At 52.6% G+C, this 13,000-nt stretch overlaps 7 protein-coding genes across 7 annotated transcripts; 4 read left to right on the forward strand and 3 right to left on the reverse strand.

The window, feature by feature from the left end:
• Positions 1–79: 79 nt before the first annotated feature.
• On the reverse strand, positions 80–1,639 carry CLUP02_16789 (vacuolar protein sorting-associated protein 62; the record flags this gene model as incomplete). The annotated part of the gene is made up of 4 exons (XM_049295707.1): positions 80–698; positions 755–804; positions 864–1,408; positions 1,498–1,639. The coding sequence occupies 4 exons, from the start codon at positions 1,637–1,639 to the stop codon at positions 80–82; spliced, it is 1,356 nt and encodes a 451-aa protein (XP_049152854.1).
• Positions 1,640–3,013: 1,374 nt separating this feature from the next.
• On the forward strand, positions 3,014–3,894 carry CLUP02_16790 (uncharacterized protein; the record flags this gene model as incomplete). Its single annotated transcript, XM_049295708.1, has 5 exons — positions 3,014–3,090; positions 3,153–3,228; positions 3,301–3,462; positions 3,659–3,720; positions 3,786–3,894. 5 exons carry the CDS (start codon positions 3,014–3,016, stop codon positions 3,892–3,894), a joined length of 486 nt encoding a protein of 161 aa, XP_049152855.1.
• Positions 3,895–4,089: 195 nt separating this feature from the next.
• On the forward strand, positions 4,090–6,654 carry CLUP02_16791 (uncharacterized protein; the record flags this gene model as incomplete). The annotated part of the gene is made up of 8 exons (XM_049295709.1): positions 4,090–4,566; positions 4,723–4,883; positions 4,947–5,081; positions 5,146–5,267; positions 5,381–5,773; positions 5,838–6,032; positions 6,092–6,184; positions 6,248–6,654. 8 exons carry the CDS (start codon positions 4,090–4,092, stop codon positions 6,652–6,654), a joined length of 1,983 nt encoding a protein of 660 aa, XP_049152856.1.
• Positions 6,655–6,909: 255 nt separating this feature from the next.
• Positions 6,910–8,914, reverse strand: CLUP02_16792 (major facilitator superfamily transporter; the record flags this gene model as incomplete). Its single annotated transcript, XM_049295710.1, has 7 exons — positions 6,910–6,971; positions 7,023–7,598; positions 7,675–7,867; positions 7,918–8,016; positions 8,086–8,447; positions 8,518–8,718; positions 8,800–8,914. 7 exons carry the CDS (start codon positions 8,912–8,914, stop codon positions 6,910–6,912), a joined length of 1,608 nt encoding a protein of 535 aa, XP_049152857.1.
• A 597-nt stretch (positions 8,915–9,511) lies between these two features.
• Positions 9,512–9,835, forward strand: CLUP02_16793 (uncharacterized protein; the record flags this gene model as incomplete). Its single annotated transcript, XM_049295711.1, has 1 exon — positions 9,512–9,835. One exon carries the CDS (start codon positions 9,512–9,514, stop codon positions 9,833–9,835), a length of 324 nt encoding a protein of 107 aa, XP_049152858.1.
• Positions 9,836–10,311: 476 nt separating this feature from the next.
• CLUP02_16794 (uncharacterized protein) lies at positions 10,312–12,096 on the reverse strand (the record flags this gene model as incomplete). The annotated part of the gene is made up of 1 exon (XM_049295712.1): positions 10,312–12,096. One exon carries the CDS (start codon positions 12,094–12,096, stop codon positions 10,312–10,314), a length of 1,785 nt encoding a protein of 594 aa, XP_049152859.1.
• A 237-nt stretch (positions 12,097–12,333) lies between these two features.
• CLUP02_16795 (uncharacterized protein) lies at positions 12,334–12,570 on the forward strand (the record flags this gene model as incomplete). Its single annotated transcript, XM_049295713.1, has 1 exon — positions 12,334–12,570. The coding sequence occupies one exon, from the start codon at positions 12,334–12,336 to the stop codon at positions 12,568–12,570; it is 237 nt and encodes a 78-aa protein (XP_049152860.1).
• Positions 12,571–13,000: the final 430 nt, after the last annotated feature.

The raw sequence follows: 13,000 nt of genomic DNA on the forward strand, positions 1-13,000 counted from the left end.
TCTCATGGAAGGGGTGAGGACTTGGTCAGAAACCATACTTGTGAAGAAGGATTGATCAAGGTTGTGTGAAATTTTCGTCTTAATGTCGCTTAGCAAACTTGGATGATTTACCCGCATCTTCCTCGTCAGACGAAGACAGAAGTGCTTCATCTTCCAGGGCAAAGTCGTCTAGTGGTATATCCTCCGCATGTAATCTCGTGTACTTCCTGTTTCTATACTTCTTCACAGCAACGACTGCTCCAATGACAGCTCCCGATAGCACTGCAATGACCAGCCCCATGAATACCCACCTCCTCCATCCTCTTAGACAACACGGGTACAAGGACATGTAAATGCCGACGCTCCACTCCATCCATCCCATCTTGCGCCTTTGGTCTGGCTTGAGGCCCTTTCGAACAAGGTGCTTATGTCGTGGGCCAGTCGGGCCAGACTCAATCCTCTTGATTCCGAACTTCGATACGATTTCCTGGCGGGGATCGGAAGCTGGGTACGCTATGTCTCCCCATCGGCCGGAGTAGTAGAAGAAGGATGTCAAGTTGGAGGATGGTGGTGGAGTTGGTGATGACTTGGCTGGTGGATCTAGTCTAGTGACGGTGAAGGACTCTTGATCGAAGTGGTAGAAGTATGCCGAGAGAATGGGGTCCCATCTTCGTCCTTCGTCGCAGTAGTCGACCAATACAGAGTTGTGAATTTGATCGCTAATGACTTGGGTCAGTGCAGGCCTTAGACTCAAATAAGAAAACAAGGAACTCACCCGCGGGTTGGATAGTTGGCATGAGATCCGCGTGCGCTGTACACAATAGGCTTGACGAAGTTAGCAACTTCTCTTCCCACTAGCTGAGAGACTAAGTAGAGTCACGAACCCTTCCATCGGTCTTTGAGAGGGCTGAATCATCCCACTTGAAAGAGGCGCCATCCACGTGCTGACTGTAGTAGATTCCAGTGGGCTTCCCATCTTGGAATCGAATCATGTTGTGTTCCCAATCTCCGACATGATCACCAAAGTGCATTCCTGACTGCACCTTCTCGCCCTTGACCATCCGGTTGAATGGTTCTAGAACTTGGCTGATGTTCATGCCCTCGTTGAATGAGTAGAAGTAGAAGTAAAACGCATCCAGGTCCCGCTCTCCCTTCTCGACGAGAACCACAACGCATGGTGTTGCGTTGTTGATTCTGCCATCAGCGTCGGGAGTCGCACCGTGAATCCATTCCGGGTAGCTCAGTGGATCGTCGTTCGATGTGAGAGCTACTTCGTCTCCAAACTTGTTGAGTATTTCCAAGTTGTCCAGGTCGAGAATGGGGATATCCGGGATGGGTTTTCCGTCTAGTGCCGGGAAAGTGTGTTGGACATGCGTCAAAAGGTCGCTAGGCATGTAAGGATCATCGGAGTGAAGCCAGATGAGAGGTGCTACATGTCATATTAGATCTCTCTCTCACTCGAACGCCATCCATAGCATTAGACGTACTATGCCAGCATCGAATACCTGACTGACTTACCGTGCTGGATGACGTAATCGGGACACCGGAGATCCGCGCCGATCGCCGGCCCGGCGACAGTGGAGCATATCAAGAAGCCGGCGAGGAGACAAAGCCGCTGTGGTGAGAATGCCTGCTTAAAAGCAGGCGCTGAAGCGGCCATCTCATACACAACTTCTCGAAAATTGATAGAGAATTTTGGAGGAGATGTGCAGTTGTTTATCGCAAAACTCAAAAGTGTCAGACATCCTGTGCTTATTCAGCAAATGCGTGCATGCACGCCATCGAAGGCAGCAGCATTGGGCGGGAACCTCGGGATCCGGGAGCTGCCCGGAAGGTTCGGAGTGGAGCCAAGCGCTGCAGGCCCCTCCTTTGCTATGTCCGTCTTGATATCCGTCCAACCGTTTATTCCCCACTATGGATGCTCTTACTACGCATCACGGATTCCCGCGGCATTTGATTCCGGGGACGAGCAATATGGCGGGGGGTTAGTGGGGTGATGTCACGTAAAAACATTCCTCTTCTCTTCTTTTTTCGAATTTCAACTCATGATCGTTCTGCGGGTGATCTCTGGCGGGTATTGCCGTTGAACAGAGAACATAAAATGTTTAAATCCTAGGTAAGCTTTGATGCATCAAGATCGCTTGGCGCTTGAGGCAATTCCGAGGTGCCCGTTGTTATTGGCTTACGAGTCCTTTGGCTTTCTTATACTCTTCCGATGCGAGTACGGGTATCAGAATTCACGTCTTCATCGGCTCAAGCATCCATTAAGCAGGTTCATTGCCCTCAAATGGACCCTCCTGTCGCATGGACATACTCATTGACTCAAGTAGTCGGCGACGTCGTTTTCGTTAATCTCAATCTACTTGTCAATGTGCATACATATGAATGCTAGACAGGAGGCTATTCAGGCCATACTCCAGGTAGAGCAGACTTTTCGGTATCGCTAGTTTCGCGGTACAGTACGTGTCATTATAGGCGGCTCTCGAAATATACGGAATGGTTTCTCAAATCTATGAGAGCGTAGCAGCTGTACTTGTCGTATTGATACAAAAATTAGATCTAAGTTAACTTAGCTTCTCGGCCGGAAACCTTGAAAGGTTGTAAAGACGACAATGAAGCTAAACTAATCTTTTACCGAGAGCGAAGGTCTAAAAAGGTGGTAATAGAGAATTGCTACAGAATGTTTCATCCGATCACACAGAATAAGATGAAGACTTGCAAATCGGCGAATTGCGTATGTCGATCAATTGTTCCTAGAATCTAGCTGCCGTCTGGGTAATGATGCCTAGCAAGTCTACATCGATAAGCTTTGGATTATCCAGGATCTTCCACTTTCAAACTTGCCTATTTTCCTTCAATAAGGTAGTTCTTCTAGGTGACGTTGAGTTTAAAATGGCTCAGTACTTGTTCAAAGTTCATCTCTTACTAAACTGTAAATGACTTCACATCGCTGTGTGCCATTCGCTATCGGCATGTGGGGTGATACAGGCTGCGAGATCCTGCCGTGCAAGCCTCATTATAAGAAACCGAAAGGATGGAGCTTGCTGGTGCTATTGAGGCGGAGATCGCCATCCATCACCCAACCCTACCGAGTTCAGCCTTGGCAAACTTGTAGCTTGTTTGTCTGGCTTGTCTCACCCATCCCAGGCTGACTGACAGTAATATCAAACAAGGGACTTTGGTGCGTGCGGTCAGATCCCGGGGCGTCCCCAGATTCGACCCCGGTCTTACAAGGCGTCTTCGCGGAGGGTGCGCCACATACGTTTGCTCAAAGTTCCAACGTGGTAGCAATCGTCATCCCACTCCCACCATCCCTCGCAGAACAAAAGGATCGACACATTATTGGCTGAAGAGAGCTCCCCAAACATTTTTGCTCAATTGACATTCCGGTACCTTGTCGCAGACCAAGCTTCTCTAAGCTTTCTGCGCCATGGGAGGAAGAGACATCCTCCCCTCCTGTGCCACGCGCCCAACGAGAGCAAGGTGAACTACCCCCTCAATGGCCAGACAGACAGGCCATTGCAGCTTTTTACAGCATAAGCTGCATGAAATAGCCTGTCACGCCAGTAGTGACCCCGCATAGAATCGAAGGGAACTGTAGCAGCATTAGGCCGATTCGGGGCGCTCACATATCACTTCCCTAAGATTAGAGGCGTCGAGAGTCTACCTGATGGCCTAGCTATCCAGGCTTTGTTTCAATGACTTCGCTTCACTGGTCTGCCTCGGTGGCTGGGATGCAATGTGAGATGTTGCAATGATGTACAACTCATACGACCATGCCCGTTCATCACCCTCCCTCCTGAAAGTATGCCCTCCAGCCGTCCTCTTGCTCCCACAAACCCTACCAACACCCCGGCTACGTGCTCAGCCGACGCCCGCTACTTTGAAGTACATGTTGGTGATGAGACAGGGTGATTCAGATGACAGGGACGGCCCCTCAGACGTTGGACGGGTAATTCTGGATATTTAATCTGAACCCCCCTCCCTTCGGACGGCTTGAAGCTATCGAGCGGCACAGTGCAACTGCGTCACTCACGGCAGCCACTTTCTCGAGCGCACAGCTTCATTCCAGCCTTGCACAGGAATTCTCCATCGTGAACCACGTCCATCATGGCGGAACCAGAGAAGAGGATCGAGACGGACTCGCCGTACGTAGCCCCCAGCCCAATATCCCCCAGCCACCATTCCCGCGTGAAGTTCCTCTGGGACGCAACTTACACAAACCCCAGGACCCACAAAGACGGCGTGGAGCACCACGACGAACGCAAAAAGTCCATCGCGGAACTCACCCAGAATCTCGAGGGCGAGATCAAGAACCCCCTCAAAGGCATCCCCAAAGCACAACTCCTCGAGCAGGTGACAGCATACCACAAAAAACACGAACTTCCCCAAGACATCCTTCCGCTGCTGAAAAAGGGCGCCCTCGTCGCCCAGAACCCAGCACTCTTCGAATCCATCGAGGAGCTCGACGAAGCCGAGAGGGACGCGCTGCGCCAGGAGGTTACGCACCGGTGGAAGCACCCCTGGGCTCTGTATTACACCATCATTCTCAATTCTATCGCGGCGGCTATTCAAGGATGGGATCAGGTAAGCTAAGCAATGGTCGAATCCTTCGTGCACCCCCTCACCATGTCATGTCCATCTTCTTCCCCTCTTAGTATTATCCACCTTTTCCCGCTCGGGTTCCCCGCAAATTCCGCATGATCTCCCGGGAGCTTAGCTTTCCTAACGGCGCTGCACCAGACCGGGTCCAATGGCGCCAATTTGTCGTTTCCCACTGCGCTCGGCATCCCTGACACGGCGGGTTCGTCCTGCGGGCCGGTCGCCAATGAGGGCGATTGCGCGAAGAATAGCTGGATTATCGGACTTGTGAATTCCATGCCCTACATCACGATCTGCCTATTGTGAGTATTGACCTGTTCCGAATACCTAGACGAGTGAGAGATGTGCTGATTGATTGTGAACAGCGCTGGGTGGATCTCGGATCCTCTTAATGATCTCCTCGGTCGACGAGGAGTCATCTTCATCGCTGCCATCTTTTCGTTACTCGCGCCCTTTGGCATGGCTTTGTCGCAGACATGGGGACAGCTCGCAGCTTGCAGGTAAGGAAAACCCCCCAGATTAACGCTCACCAGCGACATCGTGATGCTCACGGATCCTGCACAGAATGTTGCTTGGCCTAGGCATGGGCTTGAAAGAAGTCACAGTCCCCGTCTTCTCCGCCGAGAACTCCCCCACTCTTATCCGTGGCGGCTTGGTAATGTCTTGGCAGGTCTGGACTGCGTTCGGTGAGCCTCAACAGTCCCCCCCTCCCAAGCAACACCAAGAAATCTTGACTCTCGCCGATCTCTTGGTAGTTCTCTTGGCGAACTACCACTCAGAAATGCTAATCATTCCCAAGGTATCTTCCTTGGCACATGCGCCAACCTCATCGTCGGTAAGACGGGCGACATTGCTTGGTGCCTCCAATTCGGCTCCGCCTTCATCCCAGCCGTCCCGCTCGTCATCGGCACGTACTTCTGCCCCGAGTCTCCTCGATGGTACCTCAAGAAGGGCAGGCACCTCAAGGCGTGGGGATCGCTGAAGCGTCTGCGCAATACGGAGCTTCAGGCTGCGAGGGATCTGTACTACATCCACTCGCTTCTGGAGTACGAGGAGACTATGATCAAGGAGTCTGGGCTCAAGGTCACGAGAAACATGTTTACGCGCTTTGTCGAACTGTTCACGATTGCTCGAATTAGGCGCGCGACGTGGGCTTCTGGTATTGTTATGATTGCGCAGCAGATGTGTGGAAGTAGGTACCATCCAAAAACAGCTATGTCTTAGGAGCCGTGGGCGGGACTAACATGCTTTTCTAGTCAACATTATCTCGTTCTACAGCGCGACCATCTTCAAGCAGAGTGGTATTAGCGACTATACCGCACTCTGGGCCAGTTTTGGCTTCGGTTTGATCAATTTCACCTTCGCATGGCCTGCCGTATGGACGATTGATACGTTTGGTCGAAGAACTCTCCTGCTATTCACATTCCCAAACATGTTCTGGACCCTGCTCAGTACGTCGTGTCTTCATGCTAACAAGATATTGCATATGATTGCTAACATGGTCGTGTAGCTGCTGGACTCTGCTATCTAATCAGCGACAGTACCGCCCGCATCGCCGCAGTGGCGACCTTCGTCTACCTCTTTGCAGCATTCTATTCCCCAGGTAAGCAATGTTCAATTCTCACCATTGCTGAATCGTACGAAGCCTACTAACGCTTCAAAACAGGCGAGGGTCCCGTCCCCTTCATGTACTCCGCCGAAGTGTTCCCCCTCTCCCACCGCGAAATCGGCATGTCCTGGGCCGTGGCAACTAACAACTTCTGGGCGTCCGTGCTCTCCCTCACCTTGCCGCGCATGCTGATCGCCATGACGTCCACCGGTGTGTTTTGCTTCTACGCGGGTCTGAACCTCGTCGCCCTCGCGCTCATCTTCTTGTTCGTGCCGGAGACGAAGCAAAAGTCGCTCGAGGAGCTTGATTACGTCTTTGGCGTGCCGGAGCGGACGCACGCAGCGTATCAGGTCAAGACCGTATTGCCTTGGTGGATTAAGAGGTGGATTTTCCGGAAGAAGGGGGCCAAGTGTCCTGATTTGTATCATGATGAGAATTCGGAGGGAGTACCTCGTGGGGAGTAAGATGCTGTGAAGCGAGGGGTCTGGTGCTGTTATGATCAGCTGGATGCTGGGTATGTTATTGTCTACGATTGTGGGTTCGTGAGTGTGACAGACGTGGTTGTGTCTGCTAGACATCACCCGAGGGGCGATCGTGCAAGGAAGTAATATTGGTGAACGTCGATCATGTCTTCGTTGGTATTCTTTAGTGGGATTCGTACTATACCCTTCGTTACCGATTCTCTACTTTCTTTCCTTAATATGATCTCATTATCATCTCTACGACCTAAATGAAACTGGGCTGTATTCCACCCGAAGGCATTCTAGAGTGTGTAACGGAACTGCAGGTTCGATGTTAGCAAAGAGACTACAACAAATCAGACCAGGTGCACTCACATAAGGGTTCTCGAAATCGGTGTAATCCTGCTCCCCAAGCTCCTTACCCCTCTTCGCTCTCTCCTCCACAGTCAACCCATCAACAGCCATAGCAGCATCTCTCTGCTTATTCCTCCTCACCAACACAAACCGCCACGTCAAAATCAACGCAAACTGTATTCCAAAGCAGATCGCGCACCCAATCGTTCCAGGGGTATACTTTGGCGCATCCTGCGCCTTGAAGATCTGGCTGCCGACCATGTTACCCACGCAGTACCCGACAAAGGTGAAGCTGGACGTCATGGTGCGCTTGGTGCGGCCGGCAATATTGCTCGGGATCAGGGTCCAGGCGAGGAAGAGGCCGAGGACGAAGGGCACGGTGATGAAGTAGCAGCCCCATTTGGTCCACTTGATTGCTGGGTCATTGGGGAGGAGGGACATGCCGAGGAAGCCTGCGAAGGGGGGCAGGACGGAGGTTGCCATGATCCAGAGGCGGAGATTGGCTTTTTTGCTGGTGAGGAGGCCGACGCAGATAAAGATTAAGACGGACATTACGGATCGGGGGATGTCGATGAGGATGGTTTGGAGGTTGTCTGGAGAGGAGCTTGTGTTAGTGTGGAACTTGATATGAAGCAGATTGGATGATGGAGGCTTGATGAAAGGTCATACTGAAGCCAAAGGAAGTCATGATGATGCTGCCAAAGGTGGTGAGACCGCCGTTAGGAACAGAGCTCAGGAAGGCATTCACGCCGGCGAACCAGAAGATGGGATCGCGGCAGCATTCGCCGACCTGCTTCCACTTCCACCCCTTGATTGCGGTGCGATCGTGACCGGTATTGTTGGAGATGATGCGCGCGCTCGCCTAGGAGAAATCAGTTTGGGGTTTGTTACGAGATACGACGGGTTTCTTACCATGTCCTTCTCAGCCTGGGTCAACCACCTCACTTCGGACGGCGTACCAAGGAGGAACAGACAAAGACAGCCAATGGCAGTCGTCAAGCTACCCAAGAACTAAAATGCATGTTAGCAATGCGATCCCCGGCCGTCATTGAGAGGTGCACCAGGCCTCGAGCAACTCACAAACGAAATATACCTCCACGGCTGAGCCCCCTCCTTATGCTGCGTCGACGCGCCGATAGCGTACATGATGAGCGAGGCAATGACGCCGAACCCAGCATTCGCGCTCTGAAAGACGAGAGACCTCGAGGCGTGCTCGCGCGTCTTGTACCACGTGCCGACCAGCAACATGAAGCCGGGCGAGATGCAGCACTCGAACGCGCCCTGCAGCGCGCGGAGAACAATGAGGTGGGTGAAGTTCTGGGCGAAGCCGATGCAGAGGACAATGATGCCCCAGCAGATCATGTAGACGGAGAGGGTGCGGCCCATCTTGTAGCGCTGGAGGACGATGTTGCTTGGGAATTCGAAGCACATGTATGTGATGTCTGGATTGTGAGAGGGTTCAGTCAGGATTATGCTGCTGGAGGGAAAGACGCGATGTGTGATGAAACGTACAGAAGATTGTTGTCAGCCAGCTGTATTCCTGGCCCTTGAGTCCTGTGTCTTGACGGAGACCAAAGATGGCCTGGGTGCCGAGCGCCGTCTTGTCGGTTTGCTGGATGCCGTAGCATATCCACATCAGGGGGAGGAGGTACTTGTCGACCTTTCTCTTGAGCTTGTGGTATTCCTCCTTTGTGTACTGGCCTTCCACGGCGACTGTATAACTATCGTTAGCATCAGAGGTCTTTCGGCCTGCGATATAGCCTTTCTTCAGCGACAGAAAGATGTAAATCTCACCGAGGTCGGTCTCGCCATTGCGCTCGCTGGTGGTGTCGGATTGATCCTGGTCCGAGACGATGGCGATCTTCTTCTCATCCACGGCGGGAGCCTCGATGTCTTGGGGGGAAGACATGTTCGCGATGATTCACCAGGGAGAGAACCTCGATGTTGAAGAGGCAGGAGGGAAAGGTTTAGAGTTCACTATGGATCTCAACGAGGAGATCAAGGCTTCTTTCACATTGACTTGCCTGCTGCAACCTAAGAGATGGCCATAGCTTGTCGACCTATGGAGGAACGAATGTTATATGAGCATCAATACGACGGTGCTATTGCGCGTGTGTGTAGATACGGATATCGGATGTCAATATCCACTGCCGAAGTGCAACGTAACCCCCCTCCCTGAGTTCCCTCCAGTCGAAGAGTCAAGATAAGGATTCCCGCGGAGAGGGTCAGAGGGTAGAGCGAGGTAGGGAGAGAACAAGATCTAGAGGGTCGATCGCTTCCATTGAGCGCAAAATAGCCGACCGCGTGGCTAATCCTGGTGGGAACTACCGCAGCACGGTAACCAACATGGAAAGTGACAGGGTGATTTGATGCATGATGGCCCTGTGATTCCGCATCGGACGATGGGAAGCGTGGGTCTCTGGAAGCAGTTTGTATTTGCCCAATTCCATCCTTAACATCTCATCGAAATAGACTGTACGTTTGACTAACGACAGATAAGACGCCAATGAAGAGAAAGATATCTCTAAGGATGAAGAGGTTGGAGGCGAAAAGATTACCGTCGCGTCGGGTAATGATACTCGATGCTGGAGGGGGGAGAGCGAGACATAGCAGGGATGTGGCTATGATGTTCCATCGAACACGCCGCGAAGCCGCATCGCGTGTTTGCCGACGAGCTGACGACCCGGAAAGGATGTTGATAGGAGGCGGGGGTGGTGGTGGTCAAGAAATTGAGATGCGGGATGATAAGGCGGGAGAGGAGCAGGGCGGGGCCAAGCCCGATGTTAGTGTTCCCCCTTGCCGGCGAATTGTCCGAAAGGCCGGATCTTGAACTTTGGTTGATATAACGCGCCCCTGTGCCTCGCCGCAAAGAAAGTTGCCCAAGAAGCCAAGAGATCCAAACGGCTTGGTCAACGTACGGATCTTTTCCGGGTGCCAAGGTATTCACATGTATTGGGACGGAGTCTTTGATATCCCTCCCCTGCTATTCCCTGAATCCCTGAATCTCTCCCAACGGGAGGCGGGGGAAGCCGGGGATGTCTTATCTTACCTATCTTACCCCAACTGCGAGCAAGGGGAGGGGGAGAGGAGCCGAATGATAACAGATTATGGTCAGATTCCGTGCTCTGTCTGCAGCTGGAGGCCGAGATACCATGGTAAAAGGATAAGTCATTGTTCTGTTTGTCTGAATTAGCCTATCCATGTTTGGGCCTCAGTCGGATGTTGTTATTGGTCAGGGCAGGTGAATTTCAAGATCTTGTGATTCTATAGATGCCTTGCTATGCATTTGTCGTCCCTGTTAATGCTCTACACAGCCTTGGAGGCACGCGACTTGTTATCGCGATGGCGCCTCTCCTTGGCCGCTGATTTCCTGCGCTTCATCCACGACTGGTTGAGGTCTCTCCGGTTCTCCCAGAACCACTTTTGAAAGTCGCCTCCGGGCCCGCTGCTGCCCTCGGGGTCGGCGTTTCGCTCCGCATTCAACGTCGCCTCAATCTCCTCGCGGGTCTCTTCGTCGTCCTCCTCATCCTCTTCGCCGTCGTGACCGATAGCCCAGAACGGTTTCGTGTGGTTGGGGTGCGCTGTGTCGGGCGTGGGTGCAGCGCTTCTAACGTTGCGCCACTCGACGTCTTGTGCGGTGAACGGGGTCATGGGCATTTGGTTGGATGCTGCAACATCCACGTCTTCTTCGATGTCATCGCCGCCGCCACCGAAGAAGCTGAAAGGTTGAGCTTCTTCGGCGGGATGAGTAGCCTCCTTACCGTCCTGCTTTGGGCGCTTGTAGAGAGCTTCCAAGGGATGAACTTGGGCCGGGGTCGATGGTGGTATCTTGATGGTAAGACTGGCGTTGGAAGCGGCGGATCTGGGCCGCGATGCATCGGCGGCTTTGATTGCAGATAGCGGACTGTCAAAGTTGGCAGGGATAGAAGTCTTGGTAGTTTCGACTACCATCTCTTCGTCCGAGTCGGAGCTATCATCGTCAGACGACGATGATAAATCGCTGCTACTGTCTTCATCACCTGCAGCCTTTGGCGTTTGCTTTGCAGGTGTCACCGGCGCCGCCTTAACAATTTGTGTAGACTTGACCTTTTCCGTGACATTGGCCGGCTCTGGCTCCCCATCTGAGCTCTCGTCGGAAGAAGTATCCTCGTCAGATGAACTGCCGCTACTGCTTGTAGTATCGTCGTCCACGGGTGGAGGCGTGGGAGCCTTGACCTTCTTTGGTGGCTTGGGACTCTTGGATTCGGGGACAGGTGCCGTGGCTGTTCTCCTAGTCTTGGATGATTCGATCAGGTTCCCTTGGGTGTCAACCCATCCTTTCCCTTCAACAAACTCGGTTGTGAGGTTCTCGGTCGGCGCAGGCTTGGCGGCCTTGAGGAAGGTAGGGAACTTTGTCGTCTTCTCGAATTCGTGGATGACAACCTCCTTGGCCTTCTTCCTGCGTTTCTTGCGATCGCCCTCGTCCTCGGGATCGGTAGCCGCTGGGAGCTGCTTAGAGGGCAGCTTTGTCTTGAGCAGACATTCCTCCCTGTCTGTGTACTTTGAGCGCTCCTCGCGCTTCTTTGTCTTATCCTTCTTTTCCTTCTTCTCTCCCTTTTCCTTTTTGCTCTTCTTCTCCCTTATCTTGGCCTCCTCGGGAACGGTCCAGCCCCGCTTGACCTTGCGATCGCGAAGCTCGACGCCCTCGAGCACATTCTCATCGCGCTTCTGCCTCTTCCTCTCCTCCTTTTCCTTGGACGACTTCTTTCGCTTCTTGCCAGTCTCTTCGCTCTCAGCCACTGGCATGTAGTCCTCGGCAGGGCGGGCCTTATCGATGCGCATCTTGGAGCCCTTCAGCACAGCGCCGTTCAGCCTCTTCTTGATCTTCTCAGCGTCCGCGTCGGGAACGTCGACGAAGCCGTAGCGCTTGTCGGGGAAGGTTTCAATGGTGTGGAAGGAGATATTTCGGGCGTTTGGCAAGATCGCAGCTGGGATGACGAGTTTCAAGAGGTCCTGGTCGAAAGGAGAGATGTGCAACCTCGAGTAGGCGCTGCTGGTGTCGGAAGGCCCAGCAGGATCAGAAGCAGTCGGAGCAGCACTCGGGGGCATCATTAGATATTACCGCACCGCAGGAAGAGGGAGCCGCGAAGGAGCAAACGTTGGACGGTGATTGAGCGTCGTTGCCCGCCAAAAAAGAATGAATGGCAGCGGGAGCTTAAGGGACTAAAAAAAAAAAAAAGTAAGCTCCTTTGCTAGAGGATTTTGCCGATCCCCTCGAAAACCCTTTGCTTTGTGTTGCGCAGGGATTTCAATTGGTCCAGAATATTTTCCACCCGGGGCCGTGCTCACATGGCAGCACTGTGCTATCACACTGTGACCCCACTCCTGCCTGCTTACGTCATCTCACTTCTGTTCGTCTCATCTCATTCCTTCTGTGATATTCTCACCAACAACTCACTGAGGGAGGTATATCAGTCCCCTCGAATCCATTCCGACCACCAGCACAGCATGCGCCTTCCTATGTCGGTTGGTCAGGTCAAACTGCTTGGGTGGTGGAGTGGGCAAAGGTCAACAGTTGTCGCCTGAGCCTACTTGACTGGCTACGATTTCGAGTCCGCAAACGATCCCAGCATGAGCACCAAGAGATGTGGCCATCCCAGCGGTGAACTCTTTTTTGAACATCACAAGTTTGAGCTGAGTTGTATCAATGATCCCCATCTCTATTACTCCGTTGATATTCATTTGCTATCTTAAAAAAGGGAGAAAGGGAAAAAAGCATACCTATTTCTTACCGACATGCAATCCGTTTGAGAATGAGGTGGCGAGGAGCCCTGAACTGGTCTCTGGGCGGTGACTGCCCACGGTGAGACTCGCGTAGCTCCTTCCATCGTGACGACTGTACATGTTCTTTGGATGGGGAAGCTGCTATGGGCTGCTATTTCACATTTTGTTGGGCACCGTGATTTGAGTTTCCCACGCGAACCTCGTCTTCTTTATCGTCCATCTTCAACCTACC

This window comes from Colletotrichum lupini, chromosome 9 (genome assembly GCF_023278565.1).
Source record: "Colletotrichum lupini chromosome 9, complete sequence".
NCBI lineage: Eukaryota > Fungi > Ascomycota > Sordariomycetes > Glomerellales > Glomerellaceae > Colletotrichum > Colletotrichum lupini.